Source organism: Pteronotus mesoamericanus, unplaced genomic scaffold, assembly GCF_021234165.1.
Source record: "Pteronotus mesoamericanus isolate MK-2021 breed Mesoamerican mustached bat unplaced genomic scaffold, CSHL_Meso_final contig_169, whole genome shotgun sequence".
NCBI classification, from domain to species: Eukaryota; Metazoa; Chordata; class Mammalia; order Chiroptera; family Mormoopidae; genus Pteronotus; species Pteronotus mesoamericanus.
Window position 1 is genome coordinate 26,991,414 of NW_026555068.1, and position 18,773 is coordinate 27,010,186.

Consider the following 18,773-nt stretch of genomic DNA (forward strand, 5'->3'; position numbering starts at 1 on the left):
GGCTGGAGGGGAGGGGGCTCAGGACGAAAGGACTCACCAAAGAACAGCCCGTGGACACGGACCATTGGCTTGGGGCAGGGACAGGGTGAGGCTGGGCGAGGGAGGGCGAGGGGAGAGAAGCTGGAACAAGTGCAACAGCTTAACCCCGAAAAATAAATAAATAAACCCAGCGCGGGGGCTGGACAGGGATCCGTCTGCTGGGGTAAAGGACGTGGGGGTCACTTATCAGAGTCTCCCTCTGAGGATTGCGACAGCGGCTGCGCGATTGTGCAACCCTCTAACCCTATAAATACCGCGGCACCGGGGCCTCGGGAAGCCCGGCAGCTCAGCCTCCCCGGAGCCGCGCCTCCTCCTGCCTCCCGGCCCAGCCTGGCAGCCACCATGAGGGCTCTGTACATGCTGTTGCTGGCTCTCTGCTTCCTGGCCTCCCAGATAGCCCCAGGTGAGCTCGGGACTGCGGAGCCCCGGCCCAGGGCTGGGAGCTCGGCGCCGCGAAGCCAGGAGGGCAACTGGCTCCTGTGTGCCCTGAGGGTGGAGCAGCCAGACAGCATCCCTGAGGCTGCGGGGCTGGGCGGCCTGGGGGGCGGAGGGGGGGCGAGCGGCGGGAAGCGTGGGGAGCCGAGGTCTGGGTGCTGTCCCCGGCCTGGCTGGGACGGAGCCTCTGCAGCCCCCCAGCTGCTGGGCCCAGGGGCTCGCGCTTTGCTCCCGGACCAGCCCTGGGGCTGCGTGCCCTCTGCACTGGGCAGGGACTCAGGGCCAGGCCCAGGCAGCTGCCAGCACCTCCAGCCCCTTCGCTTGGGCATCTAGAAAAGAGACTGTACCGGGGGTCCCCTACTCCACCTGCAAGACAGCCCCTCACGCAGGGCAGCCCACTTCCTCCTCGGCAGACAGGGTGCAGGCTGCCAGCCCTGGGTCACTGGGCGGGGCCTCCCGGGCACCCTGCTGCCAGCAGGCACCGCCCGCCCCTCCCACAGCGCCGGCTCACAGGTGCCTTTGACTCACCTGTGCACAGGGGGTCATGACCCACAGACTCAAGGGGGCAGAGACCCCCTTGAGGAACCCATCATGCTCTCCCGCTGGGACACCTTCCCAGTGCCGCTCCCCGTCCCGCTGGAGGACCCCGGCTCCTGCGGGGCAAGGCAGCCAAGCCCCTGAGGCAAGAGAAGGCGGGACCGTCGGGAGGAAGCGGGGACACGTTTTACCCCAGTCCTGGCACTCGCTCAGTCCAGGGCCTTGAGCAAGTCACGCATTCCGGGCTTAGTCCCCTCCCCTGCAGGAGCGGCAGCAGCCTCTGACGCCCCCAAGCTCTGAAGTGCTCCCTCCCGAAGGTCCCGTTTGCCCTTTGCCGGGCCCTCACTGGAGCAGACAGATAAGCCTCATTCACTCCGCATGCGCCTCAGTTTCCCCACCTGAAAACGGGAACAGAAGTATCCTAGCATAGCATTCTTTTTGTTTTTTGAGATTTTATTTATTTTTAGAGAGAAGGGAAGGGAGAGAGAGAGAGAGAGAGAGAGAGAAACATCCACGTGTGGTTTCCTCTCGCACGCCCCCTACTGGGGACCTGGCCCACCACCCAGGCAGATGCCCAACTGAGAATCAAACCGGCGACCCTCTGGTTCGCAGGCCACTGCTCAGTCCCCTGAGCCGCACCTGCCGGGGCCCAAAGCAGCAGCGTTCTGAATGTTTGTGGTCGGGACCCATTAGAGAACTGGAGACATCAACTCCGGGAACTACAACCAGGTGTTTTCGACAGCGTGTTCCTGCTCCGTGTGAGTGTGCGCGCCGTTCCGCTACACTCTGGCTCTGGGCATGTGTGCATGCGTGTGCGCGTACTGAGTAGCCATGCAGTCTCTTACGGCAGCTCAGGTCAGGCTCAGAAAGTCTGAATGCCGCTTTGCTAACATGAGAGTTATTTTCATCTACGATGTCTACACGAGACTACGAGCATCCCATTCAAAGCCCAGAAAATACAGGCGTTTCCAAGGATACGCAGGAATAGCTAAACTGGCGACCCATTCATTGGAGAAACACGAGCTGACGTGGGGGAGCTCTTCGTCGAAATGGGCTTAGCTCGGACACTCCCGGGGGCGGGGGTGCCTGCTCTGTCTTTTCACAGCAGGTGGGGCCTGTCGGCACAAACCTACCGGTCCGGGGGTTCTCCGCATGGGGACGGGACCCCTCAGGACGGCCTGTCCCTACCCGGGAGGCGGGTGGCTGTTCTGGAAGGGGGAGAGGGGTGCCCACCGCCAGCTCCGGGCTGAGGCTGGGGGGCTCGGGTCACCCCGGCGGCTCCGCAGGCCAGACAGACATCACCTACGTGGCTACCGCCACGCGAGGCATTTAGGTCGTGAGCGTGGCCACTGGAAAGGCTGTTTGTGACACGAATATCCTCCGCCAGGATTTTGTGCGTTTTGTGGCCGTGGTTGTCGGGGGCGGGGGGCGGGGACAGCTCCCTCCCCTGAGTGCCTGCTGCCGCAGGCCCCGCAGGGAGTCCCTGCTTTAGTTCTCGGGCGCGGGCTTAGGGCATTGGCTGCAGCTGTTATTGCCGGGGTCGTGGTGGTGTGGTTGCTATGGCGGCCGCTGCCCGCATTTTATGCTGCCGCCCAGCGGCCCCGCGGGCTGCTCTGCGTGGTCAGCATGATCCCCGGGGCCAAGTTCAGTGCGGGGGCGGAGAGGGGGGGCTGCTGCCCCAGGTGTGCTCGGCCCACCTCGCCCCGACTCCCCTGAGCCCTCACGAGGGGTCAGTTCTGGCAGAGCCCTTAGAGCTCTTAGGCCAGCCGAGCCGGTTCACAGATGGGGAAACCGAGGCACCCAGGAGCGCAGGGAGTGAGAGTCATGGGGTCACTGCAAGAAATCATGACACTCCGTTCGCAGTTTTCATCTCTGAAAAAAAAAAATGACTTGCCCACATTTGTCTCGTACAAATGGTCTTCCTGCGAGGACAGACGATGGCAAAGCAACACAGAGACTCAGGTCCCTGAATCAGCTAGTCAAGAGCCCGGCCAAGGTGTCTGGACATCAAGACCGTCTGAGGCGGCCCACTCTCTGCCCCCGTAGACGTTTGGTTCGCAGTCCCGGAGCCCAGGAGTTGCTCCAAGACTGGGAAGAGTCAGGGACAAGCTTCACGGCTTCAAATTCTAGAAGCAGAGCCCGGCAGGAAACCCGTGTGTGTGACACATACCTCCCCACGACCGTGCGGGGGCCTCTGGCTCGGGCAGGGCGGGGAGGGCAGGTGTGGCCGCGGGCGGCGGCCGTGAGGGGCCCCGGAGGCTTCCTGAGGACGCTGAGACGTGCCAGGAGAACGGGAGCCGTTCGGGGGTTCATGGTACTTTAAGAGAATAAAATGCAGCTCCTTCTCAGTGTTTAGAAATCAGGGTATGTCACAGAAAATTTAGATTTGTATCTTTTCTTACAAATACATAAAATGTAGCCAGAGGGAGCTGCCGCTGAGCAGTGGCCGAGGTCCCGCCGCCCCCACCGCCCCCGACCGCCCCTCCTCGGCCCACATCACAGATTCACGCCAGCTGCCGTCCGCGGTGGGTGCCTGAGCTACAGCCCTGAACCAGATGAGTGAGCGGCAGTGAGCAGGCAGGGAACCAGGGCCAATCCGGACGGAAAGGGCATCAGGTGGGAAGACCGGAGGTGAGGAGAAATAGAAACAATGGCTCTCACTTTTAATGCAGACCTCACAGCACCCTGACGGAGGAGCAATCAGTGTCCCCATTTCCTGGATAAATAACTTGGCCAAAGTTCCACGACTGGTCGCAGGGGCCAAGGACTGAGCCCCGGGCGTCAGCTCCCACGCAGGCCCCCCGGCGTCTCAGGCACCGCGGGCGCCGGGAGCTGAGAAGAGTCATGGGGGCCAGAGCCGGGCCAGGCCAGCGCAGCCTTAGGGGACCCCTGGGTTCGGGCGAGCCCTGGAAGGGTTACACGCGGGGAGAGCGACAGAGCCAGGGAGGGCGTCAGAGGCTGGTGGCGTGGAGGCTGAGCAGACGCACATGCGGGGGCGGGGCGGGGGGGCAAAAACAGCCCTCCCCGAAACACAGCCCCCTCCAGTGGCACTGCTCCACGCGTGGTCCGCCGCCCGGCCGGGCAACATCAGCCGAACCCACAACAGAGGCATTAGTCGTCCCTCCGCAGTCTTCTCTCCTTTCCCTGGGGCCACCGCGGGCATCCCTGGGAGCCTGGGCCTCAGTTTCCTCACCTGGAAAACGAGGGCACTAGGCAAACCGACTCCCAGCTCCAACGTGCCGTGACCCTCCCTCTCCGCCCGCCCTGCCCACACCTGAGTGTCTCACGCTCTGCTGTCCCCACCCCAACCCGCTGGCCGGAATTCCTCCCCCCTGTCAGACCTCTGGCTGCAGCCGGCAGGAAGGCGTCTGCTCTGTGGCCTCCGGGTCCCACGCGGGAGAACGCGCTCCTGGGGCTGCCGGCCGGCAGAGGGAGCTGGTCCGCCACACACGGGGAACAAGGGTCCGCGCCCATGCCAGACACAGCCGACCGCCTGTGGGCATCGTCTCACTGGATGCCCCCGGCATCTCTCCTGTGTGGGGGCTGCGTTAGTGGTCGTTCCCATTTTAGGTCCTATCCCCATGTTATACAGATGAGTGTTTAATACTGACTCTCAGAGAGATTGGCTCTTCAAAGCCCCGGCCTCAAGCTCAAGCACTCAGACCTGACCATGACCCTGAGTCCGATGCTCCGCCCCCGCCTTCCCGAAGCCTCTGGATGCGCCACGGGGCCCACAGGTGACTCTCAGGAACAACCTAGACAGGAACTGAACGCACACTTCTGTGAGCTTCACAGGAAGCGTTGCCGATCGTCCGTGGCCGGCACGAGGCTCCCAGTGCACGAGGCCTCACGGGTTACTTGTCGTCTGCCGGGAGGGCCTTGGACCGTGTTCTTTCCCGGTTTGCAGGTTGGATTTTGTCCCCACGTTGCTTTAACACAGTCACAGGAATGCAGCGGGACCCTCTCCGGCCTCAGTCGCTTGCCGGACAGCGTGGGCCTACGTAGGCAAGCAGCCTCTACCCCAATGTCCGCAGTGGGAAGGGACCGCCTTCCCGGGCAGCCCTTCCCCCATGTGACCGCCAAGCCACCCCCTTGTCCTGACCAGGGACGGAGCCTCGCTGACTTGCCCAGGCCCAGAGGGCTCTCACCCGCGGATTCCTCAGCTCTGACCAGCCCCGGTCCGTGTGTGGGCCACCAGGGAGTGACCCCGGCAGCAGGCATTGCAAACATCTGGCCCGCCTGCTTCGCTCCGGTACAGGTGCCTCTGTTTGCTTCTCCCACAGGCCACTCAGCGCGTCACGGCGGCCCTGTCCCGGCCCTGACCTCCAGGCCTCTGCTCCCAGAGGCCCTGGGAGGAGACAGGGGCGTGGGTCCTGGCAGTGGCCGCGTTTGGCCGCCTCTTCCCCAGCGCCCGTGTCGTCTCAGCTATTCCCTTCCGCCTCGGCCTGGTAGCCTTTCAGAGCAAGAAACGTATAAGTTAGTCAACGGCTCTCCAATTTTCCCTTCTCACATCGCTCCGGAAGCTTCCATCGTGCCAACCGTGTAACAGGAAGCAGCCTTCGTGGCCACGCTGGAGAGTGTGGTGGCCGAGAGCAAGGCGAGCTATCGGCGGCCTGATCGTCACGCTCCCCTCCGGCTCCCCGCCCCTCCCTGGGCCACCCTCTGAACGGCTTTCCTCCTGCCTTTTCTGTCCAGTCCAAAGACCGCGCGCTGTGTTTCCCACGTGGCCTCCTCGTAGTCTCTCTGTCCTGCTGCAGGCCCTGGACCGCCACCCTCCGGCCTGTGCAGGTTATGGTCGAGCTCGGTAGCACTGAAAGGGGGCTGTCCCGCCTTCCTGCAGCCTTATTTTCTGACGCCTCTAAAACCCAGCCTGCCTGCACGCTCGCCGCCATGACCCCTCTTCCCGCCTCTCGTTTTCTTTCCTCACTGACCCACTGGCACGTATTTCTTAGTTTCCTGCCACTTAGTCACACCATCTTTCAGTCGTCCAGCACGTATTATCACGCTTGACTAGAAAAATAGTTGGTGTGGTAGCTGTCCCTGGGCAGGGCTTTTTGTTTTGTTTTGTTTTGTTTTGCCTTTGTGAGCATTGGCAGGATTGTTGACTGGCCTCATTAACATATATTTGAAAGAGTCACTCTTTTATCTGTAGGCATTGACACTTGGACGTCTTTTGCGAAGGGCCTATTAGTCTTCTGCCCATATTTTCTATCAGAGTGTCTGTCTTTTCTTAATGTTTTGTAGTAGTTCTTCACACAGTGAGCATACAAGCCCTTGTCAGTTACATGCATTACAAATAGCTTCTACCTTGTGCCTTGGTTTTTCACTGTCTTAATGAAAACTTTCCCTAGAGGTTTGTGTCATTATTTTCATGAGGCTAATAAATGTGTCATGGCTTTTTCTTTAGGGTTCAGGTTCTTTTGGCACCTTAGCGAATCTTTGTTTAACCCAGAGACATGAAGAAAATCTTCAATATTGTCTTCTGTGAGCTTATTGCTGTGTGTTTTACATTTAGGCTCATAAATGTGGGGCGGGGGGGGGGGTAAGAGTGAAAGATTTTTCAATGTGAATATCCATTTGTGCCAGAACCACCTTGGGAGAGAACCACTTTTCCCCACTGCTCTGCTGGTTCCCTGGCACCCTGCAGCGAGTCCCCTGCATGCCTGGGTCTCTGTCGGAACTTTATTCTGTTCCCTTTGTGTATTTGGGTGCCCTTGTCTTCACCACATGGTCTAATTACAGTGGCTCTATAATTAGTCTTGAAATCCAGTACAGCAAGTCTTTCTACCTTCTTCTCCAAGAGTGTCTTGGTTATTTTTGGCCCTTTAAGTTTCCATATAAGTTTTAAGTTCCCTCAGCAAGTTTCACTGAAAGAATCTCTTAAGATTTTCATAGTATTGGGTTAAATCTCTAATTTGAGGAAAATTAATGTTTTAAAAATAGTTAATCTTCCAGTGCTTAAACAGCATTTTCACTTATTTAGGTCTTAACAAAAAATATTTTATTCCTTATACACAGAGGTATTACACATATAGTATAAGTAGAAATTAGCTAACTTATGCTATTCTATATTGTGTTTTATTTTATTTTTTGTATTGGTTGCTAGTATACAGAAGTAAAATTAATTTTTCCTTTTTTTGCATGTTGACCTCATACAACAAGCTTTCTAAATTTGCTTATTAATTCTTTTTGGACTGTCTACATATAATTGTAATGCCTGCAAATAGTTACAATTTTATTTCTTCCTTTATGACACACCTTTTATTTATTTTTTCTTATCTTATTCCCCTGGCTAGTACCTCAAGTACAGCATGGAATGAACTGATGATAGCAGCTATGATGGTCTTGTTGCCAGTCTCTGATGGAAAGCTGTCAGTGTTTGACCTTTAAGTGTACTATTTGTTGTTGGCTTCTGTAGATATTCTGTATCACATTAAGGAAGTTCCCTCTAACTCTTTATTTGTTAAGAGTTTTTGTCATAAGTCAATGCTGAATTTTCTCCAGTGTTTTTCTGCATCTATGGAGAAAACCATATGATTTTTCCCCTTTATTCTTAATAAGCATTGACTGATTTTCAACGTTAATTGAAACTTTGAAACCTATTCTTAATAGGCATTGAGTGATTTTGCATGTTAAATGAAACCTGAACCTGGTTTTATTTTGTTTACTGAGGTTTTATTTAGGATCTTTGCCTCTGCTGATCAGGTAGATCTGTAATGTTTCCCTTCCTTTCCTGGCATGACTAATCCTGTTAGATATTTGTATTCAGACTGTGTTGGCATCACACCATGAACTGGTGAGTGTTCTCCCTTTTTATTCTGAGAAACAGTCTGTGTAGACACTAATCCTTATTTGTTGCCTGGTAGAATATGCTGGTGAAGCCATCTTGGCCTAAAGTTTTATTGATGGACTCAACTTCTTTGATAGTTATGGGATATTTACATTTTGTCATTCCCACTTGTTTATTTTAGTAAGTTCCATTTTTCTAAGAATTTCTCTATCTCAACTAAACTTTCAAGTGTGTCCAAGTGAATGTTCTCTTTATATATGGGTATATACATAGAAAAGTATTACTATTGCAACTAACTATTCAAATTTTTAATATGCTGCCCTTGCCTTCATTCCTGTCCACTCCCAAATCTTGACCCAGTAATCCTTTAGTTCTCTGACCAAAATTTGAAAACCAGTGCTCCACAAGTTCTTGATTCTTTCCTGCACGTTCAATTTACCTGAGGAGTTTTTTTTTTTAAATCCCAGTCCATAGACTCTGCCCCAGGACAATGATACCGGTATTTTTATGAGCACCCTGGCTGGTGTTCACGTGTGTGCAGCATGAAGAGCCACATACAAGGGTCTGGACTGCGATGTCCCCACCTGGGCCCTCTTGACACTGGGCCAGCCAGCTCTTCTCTGAAGGCGGCTCTGGGCCCTGCAGGTATCGAGCTGCATCCCTGCCTCTACCCACCTAGCACCTCCCACACCCTCCCCAGTGTGGCAACCAGTGTCCCCAAACATTGCCAAATGGCTCGTCACCAGACACCCACAGTTCTAGGCTGGATGACGTGAGTGCAACAGGGCTATGAATTAAATAAGAGAACAGCTTCGATCAGTATGAAAACCAAGGTTCCAACAAGCAGAGATGGCATCAGAATCCACTGTTTTCCAGGGTGGTGACGGCCTATTGCATCCGCTAGCTGGGGCGGCCGCGACAAAACACCGCCGCGGGGCCCCTCAAACAGCAAAGATTTATTTTCTTATCGTTCCGGAGGCTGAAGTCCAGGTTCCGGGTATAGGCTGGAGGGTCTCCCCTGAGACCTCCCTCCGCAGCTTGCAGACGACCGCCTTCGCTGTGGCCCCACGAGGCCCGTCCTGTGGGTGCCTGTATCCCCCATGTCCCTCTGTGTGTGTCAGAATCTCCTCTTCTTACAAGGACACCCGTCATATTGGATTAGAAATGACTTACAGGACCTTGTTTAACCTTAATCACTTCTTTAAAGGCCCCATCTCCAAACATAGCCACGCTCTGAGGCACCGGCTGGTTAGGGCTTCAACGTGTGAATTTGGGGGGCTGGAGGGGACAATTCAGTCTGTAACACCTGTCGGTGCAAAACAATGGCTTGAGAGTCACTTACCCGGGATACTGTAGGGCTGCTTTATCCTCATCTGCGTACAGTTGACCGATGATGAGATGGGAGACCTTCTAATTAGGAAACTCGGTGCTTCTGGGAGGAGGGCAGGACACACCCCAGCGGAAGGAAACCGTGACAGTTTTGTGGAGTGGCCATCATTGCAGCCTGGCAGGAAGGGACCGTAGGTCTCGGCAGAAACAGGGGGTAGGGCGGGGGGCAACGCCACGGGGAGCCCAGGGGACGGCGCGGCCTAGTGAGTAGCGCGGAGGCGGGAAAGTTTGGGATGTGGAGTTAGAAAGACACGTAAGCGTGGGCATAAAGAGTGTTCATGAACAGAAAAGTCTCCCCAAAACGGCCGTGTTGGACTACGATATCCAAAACCACGTGGCACGCTGATGGTGAACAGAGTAGTAGATATAGCGACCAAAGGCTGGCTAAATGGGAAAGAGGAATGCTCCAAATAGGAATTAAAATTTGTGAGTCATTTTTTTTTTAAAAAACACGCTTAGGCATTTGTGGAACAGAGCATGCGTGTTTGGGCAGCAGTGGGAGGTGGAGGGACTCATCGGGGGACTAAGAGGGACTGTCGGCACCCCGTCAGCCTCTCTGGGCAGAACCCGCCCCCCTCCCTGGCCCCCGTAAGCCCTGCCATCCCTGTCAGCCTGGGTTTGGCCCTCACGGGCAGGGACGGCATGGGGAGGGCTCCCTTCAACTGCCTTCTCAGGAGCAGCCCCAGAGGTCAAGGGCAGGCCAAGTCCACGGGGGAGAAAATGCTCTGAAGGGCTTGCAAGGGCGGCCTGGCCTGCTTCGCCCAGCGTCCCGAGGCCCCGCGGGCGGCCAGCCCCGGGTCTGACGCGTGCTTGCCCTCCGTCCAGGCGCAGGCCTGGTGAATCTGTTCCGCAGGTACCCGGAGTACGACTGCGCCAAGAAGGGAGGGACCTGCAACTTCTCCCCGTGCCCGCGCTTCACCAAGGCAGAGGGCTCCTGCTACCGGGGCAGGGCCCGCTGCTGCGTCTGAGTGGGAGCCGCCCGCGCGACCTGTAAGTGTTGTTTTAGTGAAGAAAACATCCTTGTTTTCCCTTAAGCAGACCTCCTTCGGACCCAAATGAATCTTGTGTCTCCTTTTGGGAGAGGTTAGGAGACCAAGGAGGGTAGGCGGGGGAGGGGCCGGGCCCCAGAGCCCGTGCCCTCAGGACTGGGGGTGCCGGCGAGGCCTGCGTCCTGTCCCGGCCTCCTTGTTTTGGTACCAAACCCGCACACAAGCGATGCCGGGGGTCCACACGCCATCAGGAATACGTGATGAGGGGACAGACGACACCACCTCAGCCCCCCTTGGGCCCCGTAGGAGCTCACCCCAAATTCCGCGCTCCCAGCAGCCTGGCCCCCTGGACTGCCGCCTGCCCTGCCTCCCAGGCCGGGGACCGTGGGTTGGTCAAGCTTAGCAGCTGAGAACTCCCGGTCTGACCGTAAAACGATTCCTCTTCGGTTTCGCTCTCCAGGCCTAACATCGGGGTGCCCATAGGACGATTTCTGACTCTTCTGCCATCGCGTAGCCTAGTTACATGTCACTTCAAAGCACCTGCGGGGAGCCCCACCCCCCGCGCGCGCACCTTCGGTGCCCAGGAGCCTGCGTTCGCCTGTCGGTGGAGAGGCCGGTTCACCTTCCCTTTCTCCCAATCAGTGTCTTGCAACCGATAAAGCATCCGTTGTCTCTAATCAGCTACGGCCCCTTCGTTCTCCCCACAATGATCAATTGTAAAAGCACTAAGGACAGTCAATCGTGGGAAAAGCCACCGCCCCGGGGGCGACTGGGACACAGCGCCCCCCCACTGGTGAGGAGCAGGTGGACAGGAAATGCCAGTTTCGGCTGCGTCCTCCGAGGGCCGCGGCGGCCCATCCACGCCGCGTGGCTCTGCAGCAGAAAAGTTAGGGAACCCCAGGTACGGTGCCAAGTGGGGACCGGAAATACAGGGAGAAAGAGGGGGGGACACTTTGTAAAGTATGTGATTGTCTGACCTCTATGCTGTACCCCTGACGCTAACACAAAACAGTATGGAATGTACGCAAAACAGAATGGAAAACAACTTTTGAAAATACAATAAAAATTGTTTAACTTAATAAAAAAAACACTAAGGAATCCTGCAGGACCCCTCTGTTTTGAGAACTTCAAGGGTGCCACCGACCCCTAGACGGCAGGTGAAAGGCAGGTTCCTGGCCGAGGCTTCCGCGAGACCGCCTTGCGGCTCCCACGCCCGGTCGCGGGGGCAGGAGAGAACTCCGGCCTCACGCGCTTCGCTGTACCGGGCGGCTGTGGTTCACGAGGTCACGGTGACGTGGCTGCCAGGGCCTCTTCAAGGGACCAGGAGCGCATTGTTACGGACCCCCAGCCACTGCGATGCCGCTGCCTGTGTCAGGAGCACGGCGCTAGGACCCCAGCAGTGCTGCCCCCAGAAACAGGTTCAGACCCAGAAAGACGAGAGGGCCCTTGCAGTGCGGTCCCAGGGCGCGCAACACTCCCTCCGGCCCCACCCCCAACCACTCCCGCCTCCCCCCCCCCGAGGCCCGCAGCTTCCAGGCCCGCCCCGCCCCATCCTCCCGGGATGAGGCCCTCGCACCTTCTCGCTCCGCCCCCTGAGCAGGGCCCTCAGCCCGACCAGGGATCGCCTCTGATTGGGTAGCAATCGGCTGTTCCCCAGTTCACACCTCCACCCCCTGTTACCGCCACCCTCGCTGTGTCAGCCTGAAACACAAAGAGGCCGCTGGGCCCCTCCCGGAGGGAGCTCGGCTTGGCTCAGCTCGCGGGGAGCTGCCCACGGGCCACCTCACTCCCGCGTGGGCGCAAGGCCCCATTCGTGGTCTGAGGCAGCACCCGCTTAGATGGAGGAGAGAGCGGGAGCAGCCATGGGGCGCCCCTCCAGGCCCTGCGCTCTGCGACTGTGGCCTCCTGGGGCATTACTGGACCCCCGCCTGTGGGGTCCCGGCGCACCTGCCTGCCTGCTGGACGTGGGAAACACAGCCCCGCGGCAGGTGGGTGTCGCCAGGCTGCTGTTTGCAGGTGTCTGTCCCCCTTGGATGGCCGCCCTCCCTGGCCATGGCAGACAGGCCAGCTCACAGGCCGAGGCTGCGCATGAGACCCGCCCTTTGGTCGGGTGTCACTTGGACACAAACACTAACGACCAGAGGGAGCCGCCACCCTCTCCGCAGCGTCCGATAAAGCCGTGGCCTGAAACTTCCCCTGCTCCCGACTCCGGCCTCCCCACCCCGGTGCGGCCTGTCCCTAGGGACCTGGGGGTGTAGTAAACGGGCTCCCAGAGCCTCTCCTCCACCTCCTCAGAGGCCCACCTGGCTGACCGTCTCGGGAAGGAACACAGAACACCGGGCAATAGGAACGGCATGTGGTGGCAGGTGACAGGGGACTCAGAGGCGCCCCCGGCGACCTGGCGGGGCTGACGGGCCACCCTGGAGCTGCAGCGTCCGGAAGGCTGGTGCCCTGCTGACCGCCCTGTGTCCCCTGCACGGCCGCGGCCCCCTTAGGCTCTGCCAGCGCCTCCCACCCTGAATTGTGGGTCTGGTCCCCCCAGAAATGCAAAGGTCCCACCCTCCCGTGAGGGGATAAGCTGCACAATTGAGTAAAACGATTGCAAACTCCCCTGGGACAGGGAGGACCGTGGGCGGGTGCCCCCCACAGCCGCCCAGGTGCCAGTCGGTTCCTGCACAGGTGAGAGCTGGTGACACAAAACGGCGCCTCCCGGACCCCCGACGAAGATAGTTAGTTTGGCCCAGTGGAAGTTGGAATCAAGACTCAAAACTTGTTACATACAATTGAACTAATAGGGGCAGCTATGCCGCCCACTTCCCCACGGGACGGCCCGTAAATCCGGAAGAAATACAGGCACCTCCTGGAGGACTCGCCCCTCCTAGAGACTGTGGTTGCAGCCATTGGGGCCCCCAATCACCAATGGCATTAAAACCGCTCATTCTGGTCAAGCGGCACCCGGTAAACGCTTTGCTCTCCTGGACGGGGCGGACGCACCTGCCCAGCGCCCACTTCAAAGGCCTCTCCCCGGGGGCCGGTCTTCTCCAGCCCCCCAGGGCCTCCACAGCTCCGCCGCCCCTCTCCGTCCCTGCAGGTGACATCCTTGCTGCCCCTGCCTTCTCCAGGGGCACAGGTGTGACGCCACATGGATGACATCCTCCTCCAAGGAGAGTCACCGGACACACTTATTAAGGACACATGCGTGTAACAGCTTTTGGTCCATCTGGGGTTTTGGCGGCCACAGACCTCCTTTCCCAACTTTGCTTCCCAGTTAAAATCAGCAGTCACTCCAGATAGTGCCTCGGAGACTCCGTCCCTGCAGAGGCCTCGGCCACCTCTCTCAGGCTCCCCGGGGCTTTCTGGGCCACCGGTGACGGCCACTGGCTGCCCAGGGGCCTCACCTCCTGCCCCTGTGGGCCTTGGGCCTCCCACCACGGAAGCCACAGTGTCTGGCCACCTGCCGGGCGTCGCTGGCACAAGGGCTGGCGCCGACCCTGCGCCTGCGGCCCCCGCTACGCTTTGCGTCACCGCAACAGGTGCCCCCTTCTCGGGAGACACACGCCGCGGGTTGGAACTGAGACCCCGAGGTACCCGCAGCTTCCTCTCCAGCGGCTCAAAGCAGGAACCGGCTGCACTGCCCTGCCTGCTGGGGCGCCAGAGGGCACGGGCGCAGGGCCGCGGCGCTGCGCCTGCGTGAACGCGGACGGCCGAGGAGCTCCGCGTAAAAGTGGGGGCGAGAAGCCTAAGAATCAAGGCGCGCAGCGTAAGAGAAGAGGCAAGTGAAAGGAAAGGTCGCATTAAAATCCTCTGATCGTACCTTGGAGTTGGAATAATCACGCTAAATCACGGCGCTTTTTTTCCCCTCCACAAAGGGGAGTTCTTAGCCTCGGCCCCTGGAAATGCAGCGACCAGCGGCACCTACACAGACCACATGCGCTGCAGTCTCCCCTGGTCCCCACAGGAAAGACCAGGGTTATTCAGGGCAAGAGCAGAGTCCAGGTCTGAACCAGGACGCGGACAGACGGCACCGTGTTGCGCTGGAAAGCAGGGAAGGAAGTGAGAACGGATGGGTCCGAAGGATGCGGGCTCCGAAGGATGCGGGCTCCGAACCAGAGGGCACCAGGGGATGAGGGCGGAGTGTTTGTCATCGCGGCCGAGAGCGATGACTGTGGTTGACTGAAACATTAAACGTCCGGCAATCCCTGTGTTCCTAACAATGCTTAAAAAACAGAAGTGTCTATGGCTGAAGTTTGTTGGGCCGCACCGTATCCCTCCGGACCCTGGGAGACAGAAGAAAAGATTGAGCACTTAGTCTGCCTTACCGGTCCAGGCTGGAGTTTAGCATAAATAATAGTTACATGAAGGAAGAGCCTTCTTTGTAGGAAATCTCCAGCTAATAAAGAAACCCTCTGTTCCCAGGGGGCAACAGGGGAGGGTGATAGAAAACCACCACTTTGCCTCTAAATGAAACCATAGAGGGAAATCATTTGTCCCCAGGTTTGCCCCCTGAAAAGCGTGGCGGGGCTTCAATCACAGAGGCAGGGAGGCGGACACCAGGCAAGCTCAGTGACCAAGCTCGTCCTTCACTCAACACGACACACAGGTGTTCGTGGGCCTCCTGTTGCGACGTAGTAGGAGGTACCCGGCACCACCTATGAAATATTCTGCTCAAAAGCAGTTGAACCGGCAACTAATCGAGTGTCTAGATCTAGCAATCGCTTTGCAGGAAATACAGAAGTCAGAGAAACAGGTAAAACAACAGCTCAAGGAAGCAATCTGTCAAACCCAGAACGTGAGCCACGCCAGAGGCCGAGCGACCTAGTTTCTCCCCCAGCCCGGCCGCGAGAGGGACGAGGCAGAGCACTCGTCAGAAGAAGACAGGAAGGGGGCCGAGCAGCCCCCGGGGGCCTGGGTTGGGTCCTGTGATGAGGGGACCAGTCGCAAAAAGAGATGTTTGAGATGGTCCCATAGGGCAACAGCAAAGGTGTGTTATTAATCCTGTTAGGTGTGGCCGCAGTGGGGCAGGCGTCGGGAGAGGAGCAAGCTCAGCTGTTAGAGCTGCCCGGGAAGTGCCGGTAACTAACGTGACACGCGGTCTTGTCTGCTAAGCCGCTCGGCGACTGAGACCTCAGAGCGTCCCCACTGGGACAGAGCCTCGCCTGCGACAAGCACACTGTCTTCTGTCCCCTGACGCGCGGGTGTTTCAGCCGCTGCGGACTATGCCTCTCAGCCCCACCCCGGAGCGCGGACCTCAGTCACACGTCACCTTCTGGACACAATGACCCCTTGAGCTTCCCCTCTGAGCTGCACAGCAACCCCGGTCGTTGGGCTCGACGGAGCCCCGAGCTCCTTCACGGGCAAGAAAATGGGCTCCAGAAATGCAGACGCGCTGGAAACCAAGGGAGCCCTCGCCCAGCCTGGCGGCATCCGGGGCCCCCGGTGGGCGGGGCAGAGGGCGGCTGCCCCATCAGAGTTCAAGTTCGGTGCTCGGAGGCGGGCCCAGGGGCTCTGCTCTGTGCAAACCAGGGTAGAGCGCAGGTAGAGCCTTCCTGCCACCCAGGCATCCGAAACCCACCTGGGGACAGCCAGCAGTCCCCTGGGCGGCTGCCTGTCACCACATCCGCCCCCAAAGACGACCCCTGCCTGTGCCTTGGCCACACTTTCAGACCCTGCCTGTGCCTTGGCCACACTTTCATCCCTTGTGCCCACGTTCGCTGCTTTCACCTTGCCCTTTGCTTTGTGCTCAGTGAGCCCACCCGCCCTTAGATCCGCCCCCTCCAGCCACCAGGGCGTCTGCCCCCCACTTCCAGGGCCCACCGCCAAAGGACGGCGCACTGAGTCCCTGTGGTCGCGCGGATTTCCAGGTCCCGCAGACGAGGTCTCTGGACAGGCGTCTTGTCTTCTCGGACCCTCGATTTTTCTCAAGGACGTAAAAAGGGCAGGACAGAGTCACCCCGGGGGTTGACGTGGGGGTTCAGAGAACGCAGGAATACCGCCGACACTCGTGGCGGTGGGAACCCAGGCCATAGACCTCACCCTTGGAATGAGCCGTGGGAAGGCCAATGGCCGGTTCTCTTGTCCGGCTGGCCAGGGACACAGAGCCTGACAGGCCACCTGCTCGCAGCTCCCCCAGCATCGTGTCTATCGGGCTGCCCGTGGCACCGCCAAGCTGGTTTTTCTGCTCCTGTGGGTGGAAGAGCCTCCATCCGTGACTCAGGGCTGACTCAGAACCCAGGTACCCGAGCGGGGCCGCCTGCCAGCAGGGACTCGAGTCCGGGAGCCGGGGAGAGCCGGTCCCGCTGGACCTGGCGACAGCCTCAGAGGCCGGGCCAAGTGGTGCAGGTGCGGGGGGACCCCGGTGGAGCCCTCCTGCCCCCTCCGGCTCGCCTCCTGCGACAGTTCCTCCAAGCTCTCGGGCTCTCGCCTTGTCCTCCCTTAAAATCGTGGCCCTCGCGGTAATGAAACCGTAAAATGTGGATGAGGATTCACTCAGTAAACTGAAACATCTCCACTCAGTGGGTCACAAGCTTGAAACGGTTTCTTCTTCCAAAAGCTGCTGACAAACAGCATCTCAGCTCAAGTCCGTGATGTCTCAGTATCTTTCAGATCTCCAGTGAAAGATCTCCCTCCGGCTCCGCAGAGGTAGACTCCTCTACTTTCAGACTTCAGCCTCGCGTCCTGTCTGAGGCTCATCTCTGCCCGCTGTGGCCTTGGCCCACGCTTCGGGGCCCGGGTGGGCTGGGAAGATGGGCACCCCGCTGGCCCCTCTTTCCTCCTTGCGTTTGGTCCTTTGGGTGGGGAGGAGGGGTGCTTAACGTTTGCTCTCTCAGAAGAGCCGCCCTTTACAGGTTAGCAGGGTCTCTGGCCGGCGCTTTTCTAATCAGCCCTGGGGACGCAGCACCTGCCTCGGCCCTCCCGTGGGCCGTGTTTGCTGGCTCCCAGGCAGCCCTCTGGGGCTTCCCCCGCCCCAGTCGCGGGCATGGGGCACCCTTCCAGGCTCCGAGGCCCCCCACTGGCCCCCTTCAGAGGCACAGCCCCCAGCCTCTATCTTCTGCGGTTCTCTCACCCAGGAGTGACCCACATGAAAGGCACCGAGGCAGCCTAAGCCCAACCATGGCCGCAGCGCTCCCACCAGAAATGTCCGGCCCCTTGGTAGCAACACGGCCAGCGTTCAGACCACCCGCCCCTGTGGCCCCTCAGCCCTGAGCCTCCCCACGTCCCCGCCCGGCCTGAGCTCTATCCAGTCAAAGCTCAGCGACGGCAGCACACAGAAGCGTCGCCTCTGCACCTGTGGGAAGGGGGGAGGCGGACACGCGTGGGAGAGGACCGGGCGGGGGGGGGGCAGGGCCCCGCAGCCCCGCAAAGGGCGGCCCTGGCAGGACGCCAGGTCACGGGAACCCGGCCGCCGCTGGGAACCGGGTCCTGGAGCGACGCGTAACTGTGAACGAAGCAGGTGGACAAGCGCGGTATTAAAAACAACATATGTGATGAGCGGCAACTTTGCAGCCTCCGAGGGACAGTCATGAAGCCGCTCGGAGGGAACAAAAAGGAAGAAAAAGAGGGCGGGGAGGAGGGGAGAGAAAAGGCAGGGATTCTAGAGTCGAGCCTCCTGCTTTGTGCAATGATTTGTTGTTTTTAGGGGCAACAGAGTGGTTGAGCATTTACCGCAACCAAGGAAAAATCAGAGAGGGCTCGGGAAGTCCCTTAACCTGCAGGTCACAGGACTCTCTCCGCTCCCACGCTCGATGGCAGCTTTGAAAGCGACGCTTGGGAAACCCTTGCGTGGGAACCCAAGGGCTGCAAAGTCAAGTCCCTCCTGCTTGTTGCGTGGGGAGCGCTCAAAACCCTGCCCCTCTCTCCGCACTTGCCAGGAAAAGGGGCAGAAGCTGCCACCCGCCAGGAGGGCGCCAGGCTAAGCTGCCGCGGCCCGTGGCTGGTCATGGTTAGCTGCCGCGACGCGTGTCACCCGCCACGCGTCAGAGCGTCCTGTGTGAGATTGGCCGTGAACAGCCCCCGGGCACCTCTTCTTTACCTGGTGTTTCTACAGGCGGAAGCCGCAGGCCTCCCGTCCGTGCGTAACCGACGCCGCAATCTCGAGCGAGCACCTGCGTGTCACTAGTCAACCCAAGAGACAGCAGGGTCAGGCCCTCTGCGCAGGGCTGGTGTAAGGGTCCCTCCCACCTACCTGGTCTCCGGGCGCGGGCGGAGCACTTTACCTTCCCGCAGCGCCATCTAGTGGCCAATCGGCATAACTTGGGCTCCCCTGCCAGGAGGGTCTTCCTGGCTCTAGGGTTTATCGCTATCTCAACACCAAAAGCCTCTGAAGGATCAGTTCTGCATCATTTAATTTTCCAAAGCCGGCTCTCTGACTCCAGGTTCCCTAGTGGCCTATTTTCCTACCACGCTGTGTCGCAAGCAATTCAACAGATGCCTTTCACCACCAGGAGCCAAGGATAGTGAGGCGTCCGGCGCCAGGGGAGGGGGGTGCCAGACGCCAGTGCAGGAGCAAAGGCAGGAGCCCGGGCAAGCCTGCCCTGCAGAAACCGGGTCGCCGACTCCACTGAAGGGCCACGGCCCACACCCACATATAAAATGGA

The 18,773-nt window shown here is 58.8% G+C and overlaps 1 protein-coding gene across 1 annotated transcript; it reads left to right on the forward strand.

Moving 5' to 3' along the window:
• The first annotated feature begins 329 nt into the window (after positions 1 to 329).
• On the forward strand, positions 330 to 11,267 carry DEFB1 (defensin beta 1). Its single transcript, XM_054565832.1, has 3 exons — positions 330 to 442; positions 10,016 to 10,180; positions 10,640 to 11,267. Exons 1-2 carry the CDS (start codon positions 382 to 384, stop codon positions 10,156 to 10,158), a joined length of 204 nt encoding a protein of 67 aa, XP_054421807.1. The 5' UTR covers positions 330 to 381; the 3' UTR covers positions 10,159 to 10,180; positions 10,640 to 11,267.
• Positions 11,268 to 18,773: the final 7,506 nt, after the last annotated feature.

Bases quoted from the DNA above. Each gene is read 5' to 3' on its own strand.
- DEFB1 (XM_054565832.1), top strand. From the start codon at position 382: ATGAGGGCTCTGTACATGCTGTTGCTGGCTCTCTGCTTCCTGGCCTCC. The intron at 443-10,015 runs GTGAGCTCGGGA...CCCTCCGTCCAG, and splicing joins GGCCTCCCAGATAGCCCCAG to GCGCAGGCCTGGTGAATCTG.